We start from the raw sequence: 24,199 nt of genomic DNA on the forward strand, positions 1-24,199 counted from the left end.
TGGCCGACCAAAGGTGTTGTCGGGAGTTGCTTTTCCCGTGTCAGGCGGTCTATAGGATTGTACATTGTGCCCTTCTTGTCTCCTAGCCTGTGGTTGGTTAGGCTCCCGTTCTACAACCCGTCTGTCGCGCTGGCAGGTAGGTTGGTGGAGTACGGAGAGCATGTTGTCCCTTGGGTCAACTTTGGTGGTCCTAACAAGTGGGCCCACCTCGGCGACCAAACATATGACCTTTGGTTCGCCGGATAGGAACAGAATGAGTGGAGTTAAATATTGTTGCTTGCATATAAAGTTAGATTTTTTTAATATAAATCAAATGTGAATGAGATATAGTTAAAAGATATTCCCAGTGTAAAATTTGAAATTTTCTCCACAACTTTTAAAAAATTTTAACACATAAAGTGAACATATAATATATATTTAAAAAGTTGTGATACTAATAGAAAGTTCGTCTAAAACTAATATATATATATTTATTGTTTTCTATTTACTTGAGAAAGCTTTGAGCTCCTATATTATAATCCAGACTCACCTAACAAAATCTGATAATAGGAATGATACAACTACTGATGTATTGTCAATGTCACAATTCACTTTAATCAACACATTTAACAAGAATATCCAATAAACTATCATACATAATCTTAATCTTCAAGTCACTATATAGATTATTTTCCTGGTGTAGTGAGAGCATTACATAAAATCTAAGGTCTATACCCTATCTTAAAGGGAGGGGGACTTAGGGGAGGACTTGAGAAAGGACCCTCAATTAAACCATTAACAATGACTCTATAAGCTGCTTCTGTTAAGTGAATTCCATCCCAGTTTGCATATGTTGATGGATTTGCACATGCTTTAGAACCACTGTTACCACACCCTGCTGAAATATTCACATTGAATGGTCCACCTCCACCACAACATGCACGTAAAGTCTGACCAGTAAACCCTACACCATTAAGGAATCAAATTTTAGATGAGTTTCATTTTAAAACATTAACCCTATTATTCCTACCAAATTAATCCACTTTTATTGAAATGTTGAACACATACATTTCCAAAAAAGAATAAACACCATATAAATATAAGATGTATGAAACAAGAGTTATGATTAGTTTAATACATGAATATCCATTTATGATTCTATGTGAAGAAGAAAATATTGGAGAGATGATGAAAGTTAAAAACTAACCATAGTGTACTGGTGCATGAAAGAAACGTAGGGCTGCACCATAATAGTCAGCATAGGTTATCTTTGCATGAGGGTTCTTATGCCTTAGGGTTTGTAAGGCAAGTTTGAGTTTTGCATTATAGTATTCCGCGAAATCATTGAGTTCTTTCAAACATCCATGGCGATCATAGTCCTCTTCGTCGTGGCTACTGAATGCAGTTAGGTACATTGCAGAACACCCAATTGGCAAATTCCCTGGCACCACCAGCTTCTTTGCCCCTTCAGCTATCAATTCCTAGCAAAATATACAAATAAAATAATTTGTATTCAATAGAATAATGTATCCATGTTGCTATATTAATGGAATCTGTTTGGTAAAACATACACTAGCGGCATCTGTTATTGCTTCAATAACTAGAGGAACCATATGTAGAAGTTGAGAAATATTTCTTTTTCCAATGGCAACATAGTTATGATCATTACCACCTATCTCCCCAACCATAAAGAGAGACCTTTTGAAGTACTTGTCACAATCTGTGACATAGAAAAATAAGAGACAAAATTCTTTAGTATTGGACAATTTCATGCTACACATAAGACTTCTTTTTTGGTGGACAATGTTACCTTGTTTACTGGTGCAAAGGGATGGTTTTAGCTTCTTGAACCAGCCAAGCTGAATGTTCAATGAATCTTTTGTCCACAATCCTTTCACACCCATTTCGCTGAAGTATTCTGCATCAAGTGCAGTGGCTCCAGCCACTGCAAAATTTACTCCTCTATGTGCTTCTTGCCAATTGGTTAAATTCAGATAGGGTGGCAAATGTGGCAACCCATACGCCTCAGCTGTAACCAAAATTATCATAACTGAGTTAGTAATTAGCATATTATATATACATATATATGTGGTTTGTCACTTTTTATATTATTATATTATTATGTTTAGGTGATTCAATTCGAGATTTACGATAGTAAGATATGTAGGTAGGATAATGAGAAAACGCGATAACTATGATATGTACATCTCATATCGATCTAATAGTGTATACCTATGAAATCAATCATTAGTCGTCCATCCGAGAAACGTCCAGTTGGCTTTTTAAAGAAGGTTTGGCCATAAGGAGGATTTTGGACGGCTAGGAATGTGTCAGAACCAGAGGCAAGGAGATTTCCAGTGTCACTTAAAGAGTCACCAAAGTTGAAAATTGCATCAAATGGATGACAAGATTTATGTGAAGCAACTTTCTCAAAGAAACATAATGTGATGATTAAGAGGACACAGATTTTCATTGTGTTTCTGCAAAAAATGAAGATGGTTGAACCAGAACACTTATAGTAGATTATGAGGTATAGTTATATATAAACCATCAGACTCGGTCTACTTAGTTCAATTTTAAACATTGTGATGCCTTTGGATACCATTTTTTTCTCATCATAAAGTTTGCTTAAAATAGTAAATACATTCAATAGTTACTTATTTTTATTTTTTATAAATATCTTGAAAACTCAAAATGATTTTAATTCATGTGTTAACAATCAAGAGAATATTAAAGGATTTATAATTATAACTAATAATTTATTGAATGATTAATGGAGTAAAACAAGCACACATAATCTTGTTTTGAAGTCACTGTTATAGACTTTCTCTCAGTGCAGTGAGACAGTTACATCAAGTGTAGGGTCTAGGATATCTTAAAGGGTGAGGACTTGAAGGGAGGATTTGAGAAAGGACCATGAATAAGACCCTTTGCAATGTGCCTATAAGCTGCTTCTGTTAAGTGAATTCCATCCCAGTTTGCATGTGTGGAAGGATTTGCACATGTTTTTGAACCAATGTGACCACACCTTGCTGAATTATTGAAATTGAATGGTCCACCTCCACCACAACATGCTCTTAAACTCCCAATAAACCCTGCATCATCAAGTATATAAGTTTAGCCAAGTTTAATTTCTAAAGAAAACTGATCCTACCAAATCTAACAGGATGGAGATATTAAACATAGAACATTGTTTTTGTAGTTGACAATTTTCTCGATAGCTTTTCATCTTATAATGCAAAATATACTTCGGTTCGGGTTATAAAACTCGAAGAGGGCTGCACCATAATAGTCAGCATAAACTATCCTTGCATGAGGATACTTGTGCCTTAGTGTCTCTAAGGCAAGGTTGAGCATCTTATTATGATACTGTGCAAAAGCATTGAAAGCTTTCAAACATCCATGATTATCATAGATATCTTTGTTCTGGCTTCTAAATATGGTTAGGTACAGAGCAGAGCATCCAATTGGCAAATTCCCTGGCACTACTAATTCCACGGCGCCTTCATCTATCAATGCCTGGAAAAATATGGAGAGAAAAAACATAGAATAAACCAGAGTTCTAAACAGGTTGAGGCATATATGAATGCACTTTCTTCCATATAACATACACTGGTGGCCTTTATTATTTCTTCAACAACTAGAGGAACGTTAGCGAAAAGTTGAGTTATATTTCCACCAACAAAGGCAACATAGTTATAATCATTACCACCTATCTCTCCAACTACAAAGAGAACCCTTTTGAAGTAGCTATCACAATCTGTGACAAAGAAATAGAAAGGGATAGAATTTGTTTATTACTGGAGAATTTCATACAAGACAAATATACAACAGTTTCATTTGGTGGTCAATATCACCTTGTTTAGTGGTGCAAAGGGAGGGTTTCAACTTCTTGAACCATTCAAGCTGAATGTTCAATGAATCATTAGTCCACATGATTTTTCCAATTCCTTTTTTGATGAAGAATTCTGAATCAAGTGCTGTGGCTCCAGCCACAGCAAAGTTTACTCCATGATGAATGTTTCGGCCCTTGGTTAGTTTTAGATATGGTGGCAAATATGGCAATCCATATGCCTCAGCTACAATCAAAGTTCACCATAAATTAAAATTAGCATCAATAAGCTTAACTATAACTCCACAAAAGAATCATTTCTTTTTTCTCTTTTCAAATGCAAAAGATAGTAGCTAAGTATACATTTCAGATAACTAAAACATACCTATGAAATCAATCACTAGTCGTCCATCTGAGCAACGGCCGGTTGCATGTCTAAAGAAGGTTTCACCATATGGTAGTTTGCCGATGACTGGGAATAAAGTGGCACCAGAAGCAAGGAAATTGCCTGTGTCACTTAAAGAGTCACCAAAGTTGAAAATTGCCTCAAATGGATGAGGATTTGAAACAACATTGTCTAGGAAACCAAATGTGAAGAAAGTGATGATTAAGAGGATATGGATCTTCATTGTGTTTCTGAAAAGGATGAAGATAGGAGACAAAAACATATACAAGTGGAAGTGGTCAAGTAGATTTAATTATGAAGTTGAGTTATATAAGCAACCAGATTCACTCTAATGCAGTTGAGCTTTTAATATTTTCCTGCCTCTAAAAGTTAGTGCCTTAAGATTTGAAGTTAAAGTATGATATTGTCTTCCAAATTTATGTCCATGCAGAGTATACATCTCAGATATCATAAAAGTGGTTGGAAAATCAAATTAAATGTTGTGGGGCAAATAGAAGTTAAGGACAAAGTTGACCCACACACTAAACTCTAATCAATAATTTGGTGAGTATTTGTAAGCCTAATCAACAAAATAATGTAATACAGTAATAAGTCCAAAACTCAGGAGCAAGAAGACTAGTAAACTTTTCAAAGCTCAAAAGAAGGTTAACATGTTAGAAACATTCAGTTAACTCCATCCCCAGTAATGTAGGTTACTAGGTTTGGTGCTTATCATTTTTGTGTCCTTCCAGTGTTGTTTTTATCCTGCTAAGATGATTATGTTTCTTTTATGAATTGGACTGCAAGAATTCCCTGACTGCATTTTGAAATTTGCCACTTTCTTTTATACATGAATCGCAACGCCTCTTTGTGACTACAGCTTCGCTTTCTTAGGTAGCAACAAAGATTGTTTAGGTCGGCTAGAAGAATATGATTTTACTATTTGAGGTTGAACAGAATTGTTTCTAGTGTAATTGTATAAACCTCCCTTTCCGCAACAGGTTTTAAGATCTGTAAAACCTGTATATATAGACATCAAAATCAAAATCAATATTGATATACCCCGATGTTATATGAAATGGAGTAGTACTAAATTACAAGAAGTTGAGAGGCATAGATGATATAATGTCAATGCAGCAGTGTAATAATCAGCATAGATGATATTGGCTTGTGGGTTAAGTCCTTGAAGCCTATCTAATTCAATTTGGAATTCCCATAGACTCAGTATGGTGGATAAAAACAATGGTTTTGGTGTGACGTGAGATACAAGTTACCAGTATCAGCAAGTGAGGTCACCAAAGCTAAAGATAGAAGTGTAAGGATATGATGCCTTACACTTCAATAATAATAATGATGATAATAAAGATAATGAAGTTATCAAAAGTGATAGAATTGTAGGAGTAGTAGAAGGAGAAGGAACCATTGTTGCAATATTTTAGGGTCTTCTAACTCAAACAAATACACACAAACTTACTTGTTAGAAAAATATAATGTTCACATTTAATTATCATATAGGAAACTTACTTGGCGTTATGTTGATTTTTAATTTTGGTTTATTTGGATCTTGAATTTGGCATTCCTCACATGATTTTATAATAGACTTTATTAATTAATCACAAATACTAAAATCATAACATTAATGATATATCATCATATGAAAGCAATTTACACACAATAAACATATACCACTTTATAATACATTTTACCTTCATCATTATATATATTGAGTAAAAATATCATCAATTTGATTCTTTGATTCATCATTTTTGTATTCCCCCTTTAAGTCTATTAAATTTGTTTCCATTATGAGATTAGTCCTTCCAATACAATTTTTTTAAACATACCTCGTCTATGGAAGAAGAAAAAAAGAGGATATGAGAAAAAACTAGCCCAAGGGACTTAAATATACATTTACCCCTATAATTATTGTTAAAGAATAAGTTTTACACTTAATTTGGGTGCAAGAATGTGATCCAAAGCATAGTGTATGAAGACTATTGGATTTTAAAAAATAATAAAACGAGGGTACATCTGTTGTCGTACAAGTTGTGTCACTGCATGTGTCATCAACTGTGATTGATCTAAAAAATAATTAATTATTAATTTTTTAACTTAAATAGATTTTTCAACCAATGACAGACTAGTGGCACAACTTGTGGTGCATCAGATGTGTTCTCTAAAATGAGGGAAAGAAACATCCTAATTAAATCAATATATATCTTCTTATCTAAACAACAACATATTGATGTAGTATTATAAGACACAGGAGATCCTAAAATCAAATATTCGATCCTTAGAATTTGTTGGGAAAGTAGCCATGAATCTGAAAGGATTAGTTCGAGAGGATGTACCAAAAAATCTGTGTTCTTATCCGAATTTCAGGTGCTATGAATTTGTGAATAAATAGATACACAGTCACTGTTATCTCTCTTCTCCAACTATGGCATCAATGCTAGGCACTTCTTCAATCGCTTTTTTGAATTCAACACACTTCTGTTCTCCTTCTTCCAAGCCTTCCATTCACTCACTCTCTCTAATCTCAGGTACATACATTTTTCATTCCTTTTCCTTTCTTTTCCACATTTTCCTTCTTGTTTTTGGATGGTGTACTTCAGAATGCAGACCCATTTCATATATGGTGTTTCTTTGTGCTAAAGTTACTAAATTTATTTGCTTTGAGGAGTTTGTATTTGGAAAGAGAATGTGGGTCGTTGTGGAGTGTGATTTTTAGCAATGTTGAGTGGTTATGGTTTTGCAGGGGTGAAATATGGGAGAAAGTTTTATGGAGGAATTGGAATTCATGGTATAAAGGAAAAGTCTCATTTCTCAGTTGCCAGTGTTGCCACTGAAGTTAACCCTGTAGAACAGGTATGTTAGGGGTGTTTCATTTTTTTATGACAGATTTTCTTTCAATGTCTTTGCTAGCATTTTGACTTGAATATATTGGCTTTACTCAACAATCCAGATATTTGTGACATCAATATCTTGCAATGATAGATTGGAAACAGATTTTTGGACTATATTGTGGTTTTTTGGTGTTTCTTATTGTAGCATTATTAGTATCAGTAGTTAAAATTGGTTACCATGTTAAATCAGTAATATGATACTTTTAGATACCTTTTGTCTATATGTTTTTCAATTATTTTGTGAAGTTATCTGTATCAACATACTTGTATCATGTCGTATCCGTGTTTGAACTTATGTTGCCCAAATACCTATTCAGGCCTTTGCATTTTACCTCTTCTTTTTCCTATGTGTGTTTTTTTATAATAACATGCCAAGTGCCAACTCTGTAAGCTTTTCATGTATAGGCTCAAAAGATTGCTTCTAAGGAAAGCCAGAGGCCAGTGTACCCATTTGCTGCTATAGTTGGACAAGATGAGATGAAACTTTGCCTTCTTCTCAATGTGATTGATCCCAAGATTGGAGGTGTAATGATCATGGGGGATAGGGGAACAGGGAAATCCACAACGGTTCGGTCTCTGGTTGATTTGCTTCCTGAAATTGCTGTCGTTGCTGGTGATCCATACAATTCAGATCCGCAAGATCCAGAGTTCATGGGCGTTGAAGTGAGAGAGCGTGTATTGAAAGGAGAGAAACTTCAGGTTGTATTGAGCAAAATTAACATGGTTGATTTGCCATTGGGAGCTACCGAAGATAGAGTCTGTGGGACTATTGACATTGAGAAAGCCTTGACTGAAGGTGTCAAAGCATTTGAGCCTGGACTACTGGCTAAAGCTAATAGAGGAATCCTATATGTTGATGAAGTTAACCTTTTGGATGATCACTTAGTGGATGTGTTGTTGGATTCTGCCGCATCAGGTTGGAACACAGTTGAGAGAGAGGGTATCTCCATTTCACACCCTGCTCGGTTTATCTTAATTGGTTCAGGCAATCCCGAAGAAGGGGAGCTCAGGCCACAGCTTCTCGATAGGTTTGGAATGCACGCTCAAGTGGGGACTGTTAGGGATGCTGAGCTTAGAGTGAAGATTGTGGAGGAGAGAGGCCGATTCGACAAAAACCCGAAGGAATTCCGAGATTCATACAAAGCTGACCAGGAGAAGCTCCAGGAACAAATTACCTTAGCGAGAAGTGTTCTTTCTTCTGTTCAAATTGATCAAGATCTAAAGGTGAAAATCTCCAAGGTTTGCGCCGAGTTGAATGTCGATGGATTAAGAGGAGACATAGTAACAAACAGAGCTGCGAAAGCGCTGGCTGCTTTGAAGGGAAGAGACAAAGTATGTACCGAGGATATTGCTACTGTCATCCCTAACTGCTTGAGACACCGTCTTAGGAAGGATCCTTTGGAGTCAATAGACTCGGGTTTACTTGTCACAGAGAAATTTTATGAGGTATTCAGCTGAGGGTGATAGATGCAACAAGTTTGTCAGATGTTGTATTTGATGATTATACGGCTGCTACGCTATTTATAATTTTACCTTTTCTGCTGGGATTTTCATTCCCCTTAATTTTCTTCTGTGTCTGTGAAATGCTAGAGGTGCTTCCAATAAATTTATGTGCCATGACCATGTGAATTTAATCACTGAAATAAAGAAATCATAAGCTTGGGATGACATGAAAAGAGTAACAATGAAACTGGTTTTTATACTGCATAATTTTTTTTAAACTGTGCTGGAATTTCACTGCAAAGTTCACTTAAGTTTGCCTTTAGTTTATGAGACATCAAAGTAACTGTGAGAAGATGTTTTTGGACATGCTTCTATGATATCCTTCTATGTTTTTATGATTTTTACCAACCTAGTGTCTACAAGCAAAAATGATATGAGAATATAGAGCAAGTATCACAAATTGTACCCAATTTAGTTAAGGCTTAGGTTCTAATGCTATTTGCACACACTCATTTGCCATTAAAATAGCTAATTATGCATTATTTGGTCTTCATTTCAATTTACAGCTCTAATTATTTGGTCCAGTGGCATAAGGATCCACTAGATTGCAAAAAAACCAAAAAGTCAAAAAATCAATTTTTGGGGATGACACTTGTTAGAGGGACAAACATGCACCCTTAAAGGTATTAGTTTTTATCCATAGGATGAAAGATACAGTTAATAGTACCCTAAAAAATTAAGGTATCAAATAATATAAGGGCATGCTTGCTTTCCCACCCAACATTCCCAATTGATCTATCCCAATTTCCAAGTTACTTGAGCTTCAAGTCTTCAACCAACACTAAGAAAATATACAAGTTTTCTTCATTTACTGAAATACTAATGCATATTCATCCAAGATTCAGAGCTAGTCTTCAAGAAATACAAATACAATCTATCTATCCAAAGTTACTTCAACTAACACTAAGAAAACATTCCCTTTTTTCTCACTTCAAGTGCAAGCTCAGAGCTTCAAGCTAAGATCAATTCCGCCGCTTGCATCATGCCCTCCATGATTTGGGTCATTTGTCCCGTTCACCCTATCATCCTTCACATGTAAGAAGTTGAAGAAAGGTCTATGATCTGATCTTGATTCTGAATGTTGGTATGCATGTCCCATTCTATCCTAAAAAATTTCAAAGCAAGAAACAGGTAAGATATTAAGCTAGATAAGCATATCTAGCAAGAGTATTTAAGTTGCTGTGAATTCGGCTTTGAGTTTCCGCAACTAAATCACAACCACAATCACGGCCGCATTTTCTCAGTGTTTTGCAATTACAGTAAACGCAACATAACCACAATCGCAAGTACAACTTTAAAAGCATGAATAAGAAAAGGACTAGAATATCGGATTTTCCAGAATTGCTTGCAACTTACTTGAGTAACTTGGAATGGGGTCATATTTCCCTTGGAAAGTTCACCTTGAAACAAATGCATAGGAGGTGGAGGAACTCCTATAGTAGCAAATGGTATGAAATTGGCACCTTGACTTTCACTTGTTGATGTTTGGAGTGGTCTATTGAATTGACAGAACATTGGAGAAGCTTGAAAGTTGGATGGTGGAATCATCGAGTTTTCAGACGATGGAGCCTGCGGCGGTTTCATGCTAACAATCTACAAATTTGTGAAACAATGAAACAAAAATCTAAAGGGAAGAAATCAACTAATTATACTATTATAGGCCTTAATATTATCAGTTACCAAATAATGTATGCCATTTTACATCAAATAGTTGTTTCTGCTCTGAAACCACCAGATATACTTTCCTTAAGTACTTAATAAGAATTTGTTTTCAAATTCTGCTACACAATCTACTTAACCAGTGACAAAAACTGAAGCATAAGATTGAAGTATATTTTACAACAAATGTAGGATATGCCTTAATAGAAAAGAAATAGGAGTGAAGGAAATAACAAGAGTAACCTTATGTTGTTCTGGGAGCCTAGATATGGAATTGTAATGAGAACTTTGGCTTGAAGGTTGCTCTACATGATTATGCAGTCGAGTCGGAACGGATGGTGAAGAACTTGTGTTACCAGGCCCCAAAAATTGATTCATCTGCAAGTATATGTTATACATACACAGTAAGAATTTCATATACACGTAAACACAGAAAAACAATGGACAATCTCATAGAGAAATGAAGCATATCATGAAACTTACCATATGAGGTGGATACTGATTAGTTTTCTTTTGAATCATTGCAGGGTAAGACAAATTCCTTGATGAGGAATTGGCTGAATCAGATTGCATTACATCGAACCGTTCGTTAAGATTGAATTTGGACTTAGATGAAGTGAGATTCATGGGAAATAGTTCCTGCTCAGGCAAAACCAAGCCAGATCCACTATTTCTTGGCAATAGTGTGTTATGGCCAGCAAAGTTACCATAAATAGATGTCATGGATGGTGGTGTAGTTGGTCCTAAGTGATCACATTTCGAAGCCGATGGAACATGATTATGCATATGCATATTACTACTTGATGGAGGGTTATTGGAATGATGATTATGAGGAGTGAAAGCTTCAAGTTTTCTCATATCTGATATGCCTATGGTTTCTTGTTCTCTAAGGATCTTCTCAAGTTCAGCCACTCCAGGACCTCTTTTCGGAACTCTAGGCCTTTTATGAAGCTGTTTCTTCAAACCAGAACTACAAATGTTAGCACCATTCTCACAACCACATGCACTATGTTCAGCATTGCTGCACATGTTGTCTAAACCATAAAATTTTGGAATTATGAGTATCCAAATGCCATGCAATCCAAATATATATAATAGTTAAATACCATTATACTATGCATTTATTACATTAGAGAAAATTCTGATAAGTGTTATAAAAATGCCATATATGAAGGATTACAGTATATAATATAAAAGGAGTAACAAAAAATATGCATTCAAAAACAATATACCATGATATATGGAAAGAAAATCTCATAGGGTAGAGAAAAATGCGCATACTAATTAGGTTGGTGCAATTAAGGAGAGTAAACATTGTCTATACTATAGCTTAGGAAAATCTTAATGTATATGGAGAAAGAGAGAATTTTGATATCTATACTTAAGGTGTTCCCGGATTTTCTCATACCCTTTTGAATGTTTGAGAAAAAAAACAAATCAGACATAAGATATAGAGTTTTTCAAAGCATTCATCAGAATCTTTCTTCCCTTGTCTGTTTTCTCGGCCATGTTTTTCTCATTCACTAGTGTTTTCTCTTCTATGTAGGAAAGTTAAGCATTTATTAAGCATTTGTGTGAAAATCTCTTCTATTTTTAACCTTCAACTTGCATTATTTTTCCTTAGCCACTTTTAATTGCATGCAATTTATTTATAGTACTATTTTGTGGACCATGATCTTGAATATTATTTTGTTTGTTTCTTTGTTATCCTAAATGCAAATTTTGTAGCCTTTGCTAACCACAAAAATCACATTACAATAGCTATTTTTTTTTAAAAAAAATTGCCTTGTAAATTTATTATATGTGCCTTTTTATTCCTTTAATTTTCTTATAAAATGGAAATTACATCCATAAAAATGGGTATTAACTAAATACATATAATTATTTTTTTCTCCTTCTTTTTAAGGAAATTAAAAAGTCTAAATTTGCTCTATTGGACCATTTCTCTTATCAAAGCTTTATTGCTATAAGAGGTGTATAGAAAGAGCCTCCAAACAACCAAACCCTAATAGTAACGTGCACAAAACTTTCTTAGGGAATATATATCTACAGTCTACAACTTGGCACCATTAAAACTTTGCATTTTTAAAAGATGATAAGTAAAGTATCTTCCCAGATAAATTATCTTTTTCGGCTATTGAAATCATAATATGTATCCTAATTATTTTAGTTTTTATAAATATTTTTGTAAAAAATGATTAAATACGACATATGACATAATTTTAAAGGCTCGAAAAGATAATTTATATTTTCTTATTTGAGTATCGGATTCTCCAATATTATAGATGAATTGCATTCTACATAACCTCATATTAGAAATATGAAAGTTTTGCAAAATGAATTTTAAACTTTATCCACCATTTGCCACTTTTAATATTACCTTCTAGGATCACTCTAAGATGAAGCACATTGCTATGGATTTTCACTTTTTCTTCTACAAATGCAGCAAAGTATTTTATATGTTTCTCTCATGTCAACTAAAAAGGACTAACTTTCTTGCTAAACCATTAAGTGCATGTCTTAACAGCAAAAATTGGCCCATATATTATGATAATAAATCTTAAATTAAGATTTACAATAAATAAGGAAAGGATAAATGATTTAGGAGAGGATAATGAAAAGATTATGTATCTATTAACATTAATATTGCCTAATAATTTTTTATTTTTAAACTGAAATGAAGCTATGTCACTAGATATATGTACAGATTTGATTAGGAATATCCCTTCTAAGATATTGTTACTTTGCTTGGCAAGAAATGATTTGCAATCTTAATACATTAATTCATTCAATAATTAGTATATATTGATTAATAAATCAGTAATACTATACTATCTTTTTCATAAATTTATATTTCCATAAGTGAAGAAACTAATTAATGAAAATATAATATTGAAGCAAATCTTCCACATGATCTTTTACTTGGTGAAAGAAGCTTCCTAATTTTGTTAAATCAAATTGTACTGTATCATTAGCAAAGTTTTTCAATTGAAAATTGGAATAGTCACTATACTTATGGTTAAAATAGGATTAAAAATATTTGGGATAGAAATAAATTAATGGTTTTGCTTAGCATCAGGCTCACGATAAGGAACTAAACAAGAAATAAAACATTATAATCTTATTAAATAGTTAAGTATTTGATACAATAAGAAGTAATAGATTTACATTTTTAATATTTCGTTTCTTTTTTCAGCTCTTGAGTTGACAATTGGATTATATGCACGTGAAGAAATTTATTTACCGTACAAATAGGAATTATTTGAATGTGAATTGGTCTTGGTAAAAGAATATGGAATCTAATTTCACTAATTATATATAAGCAAGATTTCATTGTCTCGAGTACTTTTATAGAAAAATATAAAATATTAATTCTCAATAGTATTAATTTACTCTTCACTAAATTTCATAAGAATTTTTTTATTTTCCTCACTTAAGTTTTTTTTTGTTTCCCACATGTATCCTCGCACCGGAGGTAATCATGTCTGAGCCGGAAATATCCATAATACGTGAAGCTAACTCTGCCAGTAAATATTTTTTCCATTCACAAGACTCGAACCCGATACATTGCTTAAGAGGGGTACCACTTGAACCGGCTTGTTTGAATGAAAAATATTATACCTTGTTACATTTTAGACTTAAAATTTTGTAAAAAAAACGTGTAAAAACTGTTACATCTTTATATTGAAAAGATTATTCGACAATTAATTATAAGTTGTATATAGATATGATCTAATTAATATATATTTTATTCAAAAAAATTTATTAGTTTGCCCAGATGTCAATGTTATCAAAAATGTATTAGTTATCTTTTGATAAGATATTGTTATCATTCTTCCAACTTATAAATTCTATAAATAGGAGAACTCGTATACAATTGTAATTTATTTGTTAGACAACACAGTTTTTGGGATAACTATAATAGAACTTTTATAATTGCAATTGGTAGATACATCATCTTGTTTGAAATGATTTCAGTTACTCTCTTTTTTTCTGAGCACAAAATGAAATAAAATTACAGGTTGAATGGTGTGGTGGTTCTGAAACCATGAAGGAAACATCCATAGCATATACCTTTTCTCATCATGTAGATTAATGTTAGGAATGTCTTGTTATCTTGTTTCACCTTATATCCAACTGAAAATAAAATGCATATCTTATGAATCATAATGGAGAGCCAATGCTAGCCAGAGCCAAGTGCAAGGTACTTATAAAGGGGAGAATTCCTAATGGATGCATGCCAATGGGGGAGAATTCGTAGTGGATGCATGCCAATGGAACCCTCCCTCCAATACCAAAAATCGAATAAAATCTTATTAGAACAGGATAGTTCATCCTTGGAACCATGATGAAACACATTTGCATCCCACAACTTTGTGTCACTCTATGTGCCAGGAGATGTAATTAGTCAAAAAAATATTTATTAATCACAATTTTAACTTAAATAATTTTTTCAACCAATCAGAGTTAATGGTAGATGAAGTCGTACAAAAAGTGGGACAACAGATATGGTCCCTATAAAGTTGGCAAAGCTAATTGAGGTTGGAGCTGGAAGTAGTATAATTAATCCTAAGAAGGTGATTGCAAAAACAAAGCACATTTTAAGTATCAATCAATATCGTATGATTTGAGCAGAATCAAAATGATTTTCAGTTGGTTATACTACACAAAAATCAAGATAAAAAGCCACCCCATTTATTCACTGGATTGCTTCCAGTGTGCATATGAATGTGACTGATATTTGGTATTTAGTGACAAATCTTACATAGATATTTAAGCTAACTGTCCAAAATCCTGCAAATAATATTTGGTTTTTCAACTTTTATGGGTCATGCCCAAGTACCCTATTATCCCATTCATTGAAGAACACATACCAATCTATATACATATATAGGGATAAAACCGAAGCTTAACATTTTCACTTACCTAAAATTGTATACATAGCCTCAAAAATGAAATACCAACCGTGAAGGAGACAATTACAGACACTGGTTAGTAATGTGGTTAGTTTGGTGCAGGTGTTATCAAATGACTTGATCATACATTTGTAATAATTGAGAAGAAATTCACTCTTCACAGCAACAAAAAGTACATAATCCTGATCCACTTGAACTGAGTTGATATATGATAACAATTTCTTCCCTCTCAACCTTCCAATTAGTAATGGCAATATAATCAGAAAAGAGGATTAGATTGCTGTAACTGATAGAAGTGAGGAGCAGCCTCCAATAGCCATGACGGATCTACAGTTATGACATTACGCATGTATTGTCGATCAGTTGATACAAGAGAATTGTAAATAACCCACTTTGGATTTACCCTGCAAAGGAACGTAATTATTAGATACTTAGACAATAGATACATGTGGATGAAACATAAGTCAAAATACAATGGCAAGTTGAAAAAAAAAGAGAAAATAAAAAAAGTCACCACTTCAGATGAGGTAAGAGAATATAAACTCTGTTCAGTGTTTTTGCTTCCATTTCAAGAACAAAAATTTAAAGCAGAAATAGGGGAGATACTAGCACATAATGCTTAAAAACTTTCACAAACTCAGTTTTCTGACTAACCTGAATAGCACGGATGATGGGTGAATATAAACTTCTTGTGATCCTCTTAACGTCTTGTACATCCCATTATGGCTGTACGGCTTTTAACCAAGGATGGATAGAAATAAAATAGCCAACAAGTCAAGTTATTTTATTTCCCACACAATTTGTGGCAAAAAATTTAATATACAGCAAAACTTTACAACATCCAAGCCTTAATCTCACTAGGTGAGGTTGGCTACATGGACCAAACGACGTTATAATGATTTATCATAAATAACATTTGCACCCTAATCAAGAAGTCACTCACCTCTAGACTGCAAGCATTAGCAAAAAACCCAGCAGTGACTGCTTTTCTAACAGCCTATCAAAAGTATAACTCATAATTATAATTAAATCACTTTAAGAATGAAATCAAGGAACTGAAAGTGATAACATATTGTAGGTTGAAAAGCCAAAGAAAGTTACAAGACCTATAAATAAGAATAATTACATTTGGGCATAGCTTTTATCTAACTCGATTATTTAGGCAGACAACAAGGAATAAATCAAGAGAATATTGCATGCATTTTCTGGAAGTGCTTTTTATAGACCGGTTAAGTATCAGAAATACCAACCTGCATATCACTTTCGCAAGATTTTAAGACTATGCCTATCCTATGTGCAATTCTTTTGAGTTGTTGTCTAACTTCAATAACCTTCCTCTGCAATTTAAGTGGACATTTCAAGAAGAGTTAGCAAAAAAGGACAAACTGAACCAGTTGAAAGTTGCAAAACAGATACACACCATCGCTTGGTAGTTCACATAGTTCTTGTGACACCACTGTGAAGATTTACTAGACTGAAGAAATCCCTTATATACATTAAGGAATGTTACATGGTCACCCTGAATTATTATAAGAAGGTCAAATTAATGAGGCGAAAAAATAGTTGATGCATTATGCTGCAACAGAAAAACACTTGTGCTACACAGTGGAAGGGTCCTTGAAAGATTAAAACACGCAAATAAAAAGAAATTAAACTATAGTACCTCTGCAGCAGCAAATCTCAATTTAGCTTCATCTGATTCCTTTTGTATCCCTCTCCCTGAGATCCAGATAGACTGCATATGTAGATACTTTGAAACTGAGATAAACTGCCCTATCACTACATTGATGTCTAATTATATTTCTGTAATGTTTTCCAGAAATATTTCATTCAATACTGCCCAACTAAGCATGAAAATAGATTTTAATACAGAGATATTCATAGACTTTTTTGCCAAAAAAATTATTCATGACTCAGCAAAAAACTTTACTTGGATGGAAAGAACAGCAGCAATTGTGATTATTTCCTCTGAACACCCAAATTGGTTGGAAGCTATTATCATTTTTGCGATCATTGGATCCTGTCAATATGGCATTCCATTAAGCATTTGAAAATTTGAAAATGCATAAGGAAAGCTAATAGTGGAAAGGTGAGAAATGCATCTAAAAATGCCAAAATGAACCGAAGTGACATAAACTAACAGCAGAACAATTGCAACCTTTGTAAGCTTGATTTGAAAACTATATTATAAAATTAACAAGAGCAGAAGCTCATATGACCTCTAAATATATAGTTTGTTTCATGAATCTATGCCTTGGATTGATGCACAACAGAAAAAAATGACGAAAGAAAAACACTTGAGAGCAAAGAAAGCTATGTAGATGTGTAGCAAAAAAACCACATGCACCCTAGGTCAAAGCCATGTAAGTAATATGGAAAATAGTGCAAAACTGATGTACTTCTGCAAGACTGCAACCATAGTCTCTTATATTTTAAAGGCAGAGTTCCTAAACAAAGTCAGAATTCCTTCCAAGTCTTAATTTTTCAGTTGTTTACTTTCTCTTATTTAAGCTAATTCTTTGTGCAACTCTGATGTACTTAGAACTAACCTTATACTCATGGTTAATAAAAGCATAAAACAAGTCTTTATTACTCAACAAATACAGATGAAGTATTTAAACAAATTGAAACATGATTTTAGAGGTACCGTAACATACAAGCGGAACCTCTGCAACTTGAAATCCAATTGGTGAAGTAAGCTTAGCATCATCATCCAAGACCCCGAGTGAGTAAAGAACTTCTAATGCTCGGATCATTGCTTCCGGAGAAGGAGATGCTGGCCAATCAAAGCCCAATATATTATCAATTCCCAAGGCCTTTAACTGGAAATCATCATAAAAGGCAGAAGTAACTACTTTAGGATTAACCAATTACCCAGTCTAGAATATACACACATAGTTACAAAAGGTAATGTTGAGTGTAGGGCAATCCAAATCATTGAACAGAACATTTTCATGCATTGTCCTTCTTTTTTTGATAAAAGGAGAAATTTTATTAGAGATAAGTGATGCATAACTACAGGCGGCAGAGGCTAAAAAATGCAAGACAGTAGTTCAAAATCCTTTGCATATTAGAAATGGAAGCCCCCTTCAAAATAACCATTAGCATAACACCATATGGAAGTAAATAGAAACAATCCTATCCCACGAGTCCATAGTATAAGTAAGAGGAGTACTAATAGTTTGTGGCACAATAGCAAGGAATTATGTTCATGCCATCCTTTCAAAATTCTCCCCTCTGAATGATTTTGACCATAAAAGAAGTTGATGTGGTTCAAAGAGTATGCCAAAATCAACAATAAATGAGGAAATTTTAGGATTTTTAACATGAACTACCTAAATGTTTTCCGCATTCAACAAGAAATACAGGACTATGGAAAAGAGGTGCAAACATTTCATTTAAAAAAAGAGTTAAGCAATGAACTATTAAAAGTAGTGATGTTGTAAATGCATCTTCATCTTACTTTTTTCCCTATTAATCTTGATAATTATTTTAATTCAAAAATTATGATGGGGAGCAGACACACTTTCTAAATGCTGTGTTTTAAATTTAAAATTCATGATAAACAGAAGACAATGATGCAATTGATCATTAATCATCATTCCTGTTTGATCGGTTGAATAATCTCAGTTGAAGTATTATGCCTGGAGAAATAAAAATGACCAATGGTTGTGGTACTGCCATAAGAAATAAACCACGTCTAAAAAATGACGTTGTTGTGAAATTATTCCAAGAAAATTACTAACCTGGATTACACATGAGACAAGATTTGATCTCTGTATCTCTGGAATTCCATCATTAGGCATCTGATTTAGAAAATATTCTTCTGTATATAGCCTGGGTATTGTGACAATCAATGATAAGAAAGAGGATGGGCATAGTTAACACCACCATTACAAACTACAATTTCAAATGGTGACATGGTAACATGAGAAAAGAAACATATATAAGCATCAAATGAATACATTAAAAGAAAAAGTGTGATGAACGAAATTGCACTGTAAAATTGAAGCGTACTAACTTTGTACGCGAAACGCTTAATATAATATTTGTATATATATTAAGCAGTGAACCAGCTGTTTGTCTAGCAAAAGCAATACTAACCTGTAACACTTTCCAGGTCGAACTCGTCCAGCCCTACCAGCTCTTTGCCTAGCAGAAGCTCTAGATATTGGTGCCACAACCAGATTTTCAATATCAGAAACCTGCGACGAAGGATGCCAGAAAATTACAATTCTGATAACATCAAGACATTTAAGACTAGAAGAAAAAGAGAACCAGCTTGAATCCATCACAATTTAGTAGGAAGTCTTAATAAACTAAACAATAAAGAGAATAGAGGGTGAATCTTTATTTAGAAAACAACAGTATAACATCACTATTGTATGGGGAACAGTAACTCCAATATACTGAAAATTGATGAAATCTAATTCATCACAAAGTAAAACAGAAGTGGAAAGTGATGATAACCCCTACGCAGTGCAATAGTGTTAGATAAAAAATACAGAGGAAACAAAATTTAAGGAAGCCAAGATTGAGGATGCTAATCTGGTGGGCAGTATATGCATTAATTAAAATCTGGAAGAAAAAAAAGATACATATAAACTAAAACATGACCAAATCACTCCAGGGCTCATTAATATATCTTCAATAGAAAAACAAAATGGAGATACCGGATTGTAGAATCGCTGTTTGGAGAATCCACTGTCAACAACGTAAACAATGCCCTGCTCAATAAGAAAAATAAGAATGGATAAGGAGCACCATGCTGCATTTAATTATAGTTAAACTTCGTGTAGACAAGATATTACCTCCAGTGTGAGTGATGTTTCTGCTATATTAGTAGAAACTACTACTTTCCTTTTCCCTCTAGGAGTTGGAGAAAACACTAACTCCTAAGAGAAAATAATAACATATAACAACATTCAGAAATTTGAATAAAAATAGAAATAAAATTTTCAGAACTAAATCCACAGATATTTGTTAACCTGTTCAGCACGTGGAAGTCCTGAATAAAGAGGCAAAAGAACCAACCCTAGAATAAAATAAAAATCCATTTATTAATTGTCTGATTGATAAGCACAGTTACATGCAAAACATGAAACGCTATTCCCATTGTTTAGATTAGAGAAATGTGCAGTTTAAAATTAATGTTTACAAATAAAAGTAAATAGCAAGTTAGCAACTCGTCGTTATAAAATTCAATGGTATATTCTGTCACCAAAGATAAAGACAGTTCAGTAGGCACCACTTATAATCCAAAATCGTAATCCAACTAACTGGACAAAAGAACAAAAAAGTTGGATGAGTCCCCCCAATCTGTAGGTTTTCATACGACAAACAAGCCTGTATTGCTAAATTAGAAACCATACAAAGAACATGGTCTAAAAATACAATAGGATACCAAAACAAATGTTTTTATCATACTAAACAAACTTCCACTTTACAATTTCAGATGAAACACACTGGTTTTAAACCACCACCAGTTATATAAAACTTGCAAAATATGCTGCTCTAGTTAGTAACTCATCACATGCCACGAGGAAAAAAGAGGCGGGGGTTTTTACAGATTATGCAACTTAGACTGAAAAAGTACATCATTCACACTCTTTTTTAACAATAATTCCATGCAATTGTACAGAACACTACTAATTTAAGCATATTTATCCATTTACTTTTTCTGTTGATAGGCAAAGTTTTTTATGGGGAGGGGAAATTGTGCAACTGTCGGGGTTTGAACCCATGTACTCACACTTTAGTCCTGCAGCTCTACCAACTAAGCTACGTCTTGGGGACTTTTACTTATTTACTTTTAGTAGTAGGTATTTAAGGATATCAAAAGCAATAGTCTAAATCAAACTATTAATGGTGTGTACAGTGTACCTGAAGAGCGTTTGCCATTATTTTGAACTTCTTCATTAAGTAAATGAATAGCAGCATCAATATCATCTTGGCCAGTAAGGAAGACTAGAACATCTCCTGTGGATTCCTAAGGAGAACAGCATAGACCAAAACAACAGTTTCAATACATTTTTAATTTGCTTTAACTACTAAGATAAATCTAGCTTTCTGCTTATATCAACAGTCAAAATATTTGGAGTTAATGTGTCTTTGCTTTGCAAGTGAATGGCCCCATAATTTCAGGAACTCATTTAAATGAACACCCAGTGTTTATATTTAGGTGTCCATGATCGAGCCTAATGCATGCATCATAGAACAACATATGTAACTACGCAGAATTAAATGCCTCAAAAATAAAAAAGGTAGTTGAAGTTGTCTTATCTCAAGAGAAGGTAAAATACCTTTTCATGAATCGAGAGTACTGTCGAAACAACAGCCTGAACATAGTCTTGGACAGGTTCCTCAGCATAATTAATTTGCACATTGAAGCTTCTACCCTGAAAATCATAAAGCACACTTTTTTTGTACATAACATGGAAATCACAAACGTGCAGTTACTTCCAATTATCTATCTTAAAACTATATTCTAATCCAGATTCTGAAAAGTGTTGTTTTTAAAGAAAATTAGTAGGCTGTTTCCAAATTATATTCTAGTCCAAATTATCTTCAAATTATACCAGGGTGGTGTATTGAAGAAAAATAAGAAAACAGAATAAGGAGGCTAGAAATCCAGTAGGGCAGACCAATGCTCTCAAAAATTGGATATAGTAACACCCTTGAAACAATCACGGGATGGTCACCAGTGGAGGAACAAGAGACATGCAAGCATGGAGTCACATTTCCAAAAATATTACCTCAACTGATAAGATTGCAGGTTCCAATTGTAATTGACTGTCCTCGTTTTCAGGTTCTCGGCGCTTTTTTCTGTTTATAGCATATACATGGTTTAACCAGTGAGTGATTTTTAGTTCACAATCAAAACCTACTTACTCAAGACAGGAACGAAGCAACAAGAATTTCAAATACACACTATATAATAATAGGTATTAAAATACCGACAGATGTAGATGGTTTATGGGAAGAGATGTTCATCCACTGATAATCTTTGATAGGGAGACCTAGCATTTTTCAGCTTACTTTTGTCTGTGTCTAAATATGAACTAGGTGAATCTTAAAATCAAACATTTGCACTTTAGGTTGTTTTATCTGATAAAATATTATAGCGTTATTTTCTAATAAAGACCAATTCTATAAATACAGTTTCCGATGGAGTGTTACAGTGAAAAGAAAAGGAAGAACAATTATAACATAGCAAGATCAGAAAAATACCTCACCCTGAAGAAGTCAGACATTGACTTTGCCTCAATAGTAGCAGAAGCTATAATCAATCGCAACTCAGGTCGACGTCGTTGAATCTAGAAAAATAGCAAGCAGAAAGCATACAATGTATAAGATAAAAATTAAAATAAAGATTGAAGACACCATTTTGTGCCTACAGAAATATATGGCTTGCCCATCAATGAAATACCTTTTTCAATAATCCAAGTAGAATGTCAGTTGAAATTGACCTTTCATGAGCTTCATCTACCATTATGACACTGCAACAAGTATTTTCAGTGGTGAATGGACGGATTACAAGAAGAAAATGGAATAAAATCTTTCTTTCATGATATATTTTCTGCATGTGTAACACTTGAAGTTAATAATTGAGGGAAAGCCCGTATGTTGAAATGAGCCAGTACCTATATTTGGTCAAAAGAGGATCATCCATCATCTCCCTTAGTAGAACCCCATCAGTTAAAAATTTCAGTACAGTCACATCCTGCACTGCCCAAAAATGCAAAGCTGTTAGAAAAACACTCATTTCCAACTAACTGATAAATTGTTAGAGTAAACTCTCAATTCAGTGCTCCAAAGGATTTTGGTATACGTGCGAATTTTATTTTTTTGTCACCAATTAAATCCTTCAATTGAACACTTCCAAATGTTAACCTAATTGACAACAAAAGACTTCATATGTGTTTGCCATGACAAGCATATAGCTTATTGACTCCGTCAAAAAGCTTGAGGAAGTTTTTGGTGAAAAATAAATAAAGGCACACGATAACTTTTGAATGCTAGCTTATAAAATGCTACTTCAAATTTCAAAATCTATAATCTCTACCAGAAATTCATATCTTATCCCCCTACCCCCATAATTTTTTATCACGTGACAATTTCTATCCCCCAATGCGATTAATTTTTTCCAAACTTTAATTGAATCAGCTAGTTTCGCGAAGCAGTCTTCAATCCATCATAAGCTTTAACTACAATCTCACACTTTTCACCTAATTTCACAACTATAAGCTACAAATCACTGTCATAACTAGCTTCACGCCAAACAAAACCTTAAACCTTGGCCTATCTAGCAACATCATAATCTTTGCTGAATCTAAATTAACATAAAAAAGTATATATAGTGAGAGATGCTGACTGGTTTTGTAACATCTTCAAAGCGAATAGTGTAACCAACTTCTTCACCCAATTGAACTCCCATCTCTTGTGCAACCCGAGACGCAACGGCCTGAACCGCGAGACGGCGCGGTTGAGTGCAACCAATGAGACGGCCACCGTGGCCCCAACCTGCTTCTATAAGGTACTGAGGAATTTGAGTACTTTTGCCACACCCTGTCTCACCAACTATTATTGTAGTTCCATGAGACTCAACTAGGTATAGAATTGCATTGCGATACTTGTACACAGGTAATCGCTGCCTCTGTTTCTCAGAAGAAGATGATGAGAGTGAATTGGATAAGAAGATAACACCACCTTCTTCGTCTTCTAATATACGAGGCTTTTCGGTACCTGGTTTCCAGAACTGTGACGACATTTCTTCACTGCTTTCTCTGCGTTGCGCTTCACCAAACCCTAGAATCCATTTCTTCTATCAATTATGGAGTTTTCTCTTTTCAAATAAACTATTGATTTATTATTCAAGAATTAAGATTGAGATTAAATTTAAATTAATTTAAATTAAAAATTTAATAATAAAATATTTTTATGATCAATCACAAGATGGACTGAGACACTTTTTAGGATATAATAGAAGATGCAACTATAGCCTTGATTAACAATGATA

The 24,199-nt window shown here is 33.8% G+C and overlaps 5 protein-coding genes across 8 annotated transcripts; 1 reads left to right on the plus strand and 4 right to left on the minus strand.

Moving 5' to 3' along the window:
- LOC109345581 (GDSL esterase/lipase At5g45910-like) lies at positions 592 to 2,484 on the minus strand. Its single transcript, XM_019584665.1, has 5 exons — positions 2,212 to 2,484; positions 1,790 to 2,008; positions 1,551 to 1,699; positions 1,187 to 1,460; positions 592 to 943 (listed from the first exon to the last, which is right to left on the minus strand). The coding sequence occupies exons 1-5, from the start codon at positions 2,450 to 2,452 to the stop codon at positions 702 to 704; spliced, it is 1,125 nt and encodes a 374-aa protein (XP_019440210.1). The 5' UTR covers positions 2,453 to 2,484; the 3' UTR covers positions 592 to 701.
- Positions 2,759 to 4,536, minus strand: LOC109345584 (GDSL esterase/lipase At5g45910-like). 2 transcript variants are annotated; one of them, XM_019584670.1, is made up of 5 exons: positions 4,197 to 4,533; positions 3,837 to 4,058; positions 3,591 to 3,739; positions 3,231 to 3,498; positions 2,759 to 3,080 (listed from the first exon to the last, which is right to left on the minus strand). In XM_019584670.1, exons 1-5 carry the CDS (start codon positions 4,477 to 4,479, stop codon positions 2,845 to 2,847), a joined length of 1,158 nt encoding a protein of 385 aa, XP_019440215.1. In that variant the 5' UTR covers positions 4,480 to 4,533; the 3' UTR covers positions 2,759 to 2,844. The 2 variants fall into 2 exon arrangements, with proteins under 2 accessions (XP_019440215.1, XP_019440214.1); XM_019584669.1 differs by having other exon boundaries at positions 2,777 to 3,076; positions 3,220 to 3,498; positions 4,197 to 4,536.
- Positions 2,763 to 24,041, minus strand: LOC109345575 (probable pre-mRNA-splicing factor ATP-dependent RNA helicase DEAH9). Of its 3 annotated transcripts, XM_019584656.1 has the most exons (21): positions 23,555 to 24,041; positions 22,824 to 22,903; positions 22,610 to 22,679; positions 22,411 to 22,496; positions 21,936 to 22,005; positions 21,483 to 21,578; positions 21,064 to 21,169; positions 20,169 to 20,215; positions 19,992 to 20,075; positions 19,854 to 19,907; positions 19,285 to 19,385; positions 18,927 to 19,017; positions 17,838 to 18,002; positions 17,111 to 17,200; positions 16,844 to 16,915; positions 16,601 to 16,699; positions 16,431 to 16,517; positions 16,124 to 16,177; positions 15,793 to 15,914; positions 8,610 to 8,611; positions 2,763 to 2,777 (listed from the first exon to the last, which is right to left on the minus strand). In XM_019584656.1, the coding sequence occupies exons 1-19, from the start codon at positions 23,948 to 23,950 to the stop codon at positions 15,810 to 15,812; spliced, it is 1,953 nt and encodes a 650-aa protein (XP_019440201.1). In that variant the 5' UTR covers positions 23,951 to 24,041; the 3' UTR covers positions 2,763 to 2,777; positions 8,610 to 8,611; positions 15,793 to 15,809. The 3 variants fall into 3 exon arrangements, with proteins under 3 accessions (XP_019440201.1, XP_019440199.1, XP_019440202.1); XM_019584654.1 differs by lacking the exons at positions 2,763 to 2,777; positions 8,610 to 8,611 and adding an exon at positions 15,130 to 15,584 and having other exon boundaries at positions 15,835 to 15,914; positions 23,555 to 24,040; XM_019584657.1 differs by lacking the exons at positions 2,763 to 2,777; positions 8,610 to 8,611 and adding an exon at positions 15,130 to 15,584 and having other exon boundaries at positions 15,835 to 15,914; positions 22,824 to 22,908; positions 23,555 to 23,668.
- Positions 6,622 to 8,571, plus strand: LOC109345578 (magnesium-chelatase subunit ChlI, chloroplastic). The gene is made up of 3 exons (XM_019584661.1): positions 6,622 to 6,739; positions 6,955 to 7,064; positions 7,508 to 8,571. Exons 1-3 carry the CDS (start codon positions 6,637 to 6,639, stop codon positions 8,558 to 8,560), a joined length of 1,266 nt encoding a protein of 421 aa, XP_019440206.1. The 5' UTR covers positions 6,622 to 6,636; the 3' UTR covers positions 8,561 to 8,571.
- On the minus strand, positions 9,319 to 11,775 carry LOC109345583. Its single transcript, XM_019584668.1, has 4 exons — positions 10,748 to 11,775; positions 10,508 to 10,642; positions 9,962 to 10,198; positions 9,319 to 9,710 (listed from the first exon to the last, which is right to left on the minus strand). Exons 1-4 carry the CDS (start codon positions 11,291 to 11,293, stop codon positions 9,549 to 9,551), a joined length of 1,080 nt encoding a protein of 359 aa, XP_019440213.1. The 5' UTR covers positions 11,294 to 11,775; the 3' UTR covers positions 9,319 to 9,548.

This window comes from Lupinus angustifolius, chromosome LG04 (assembly GCF_001865875.1).
Source record: "Lupinus angustifolius cultivar Tanjil chromosome LG04, LupAngTanjil_v1.0, whole genome shotgun sequence".
Lineage (NCBI taxonomy): Eukaryota > Viridiplantae > Streptophyta > Magnoliopsida > Fabales > Fabaceae > Lupinus > Lupinus angustifolius.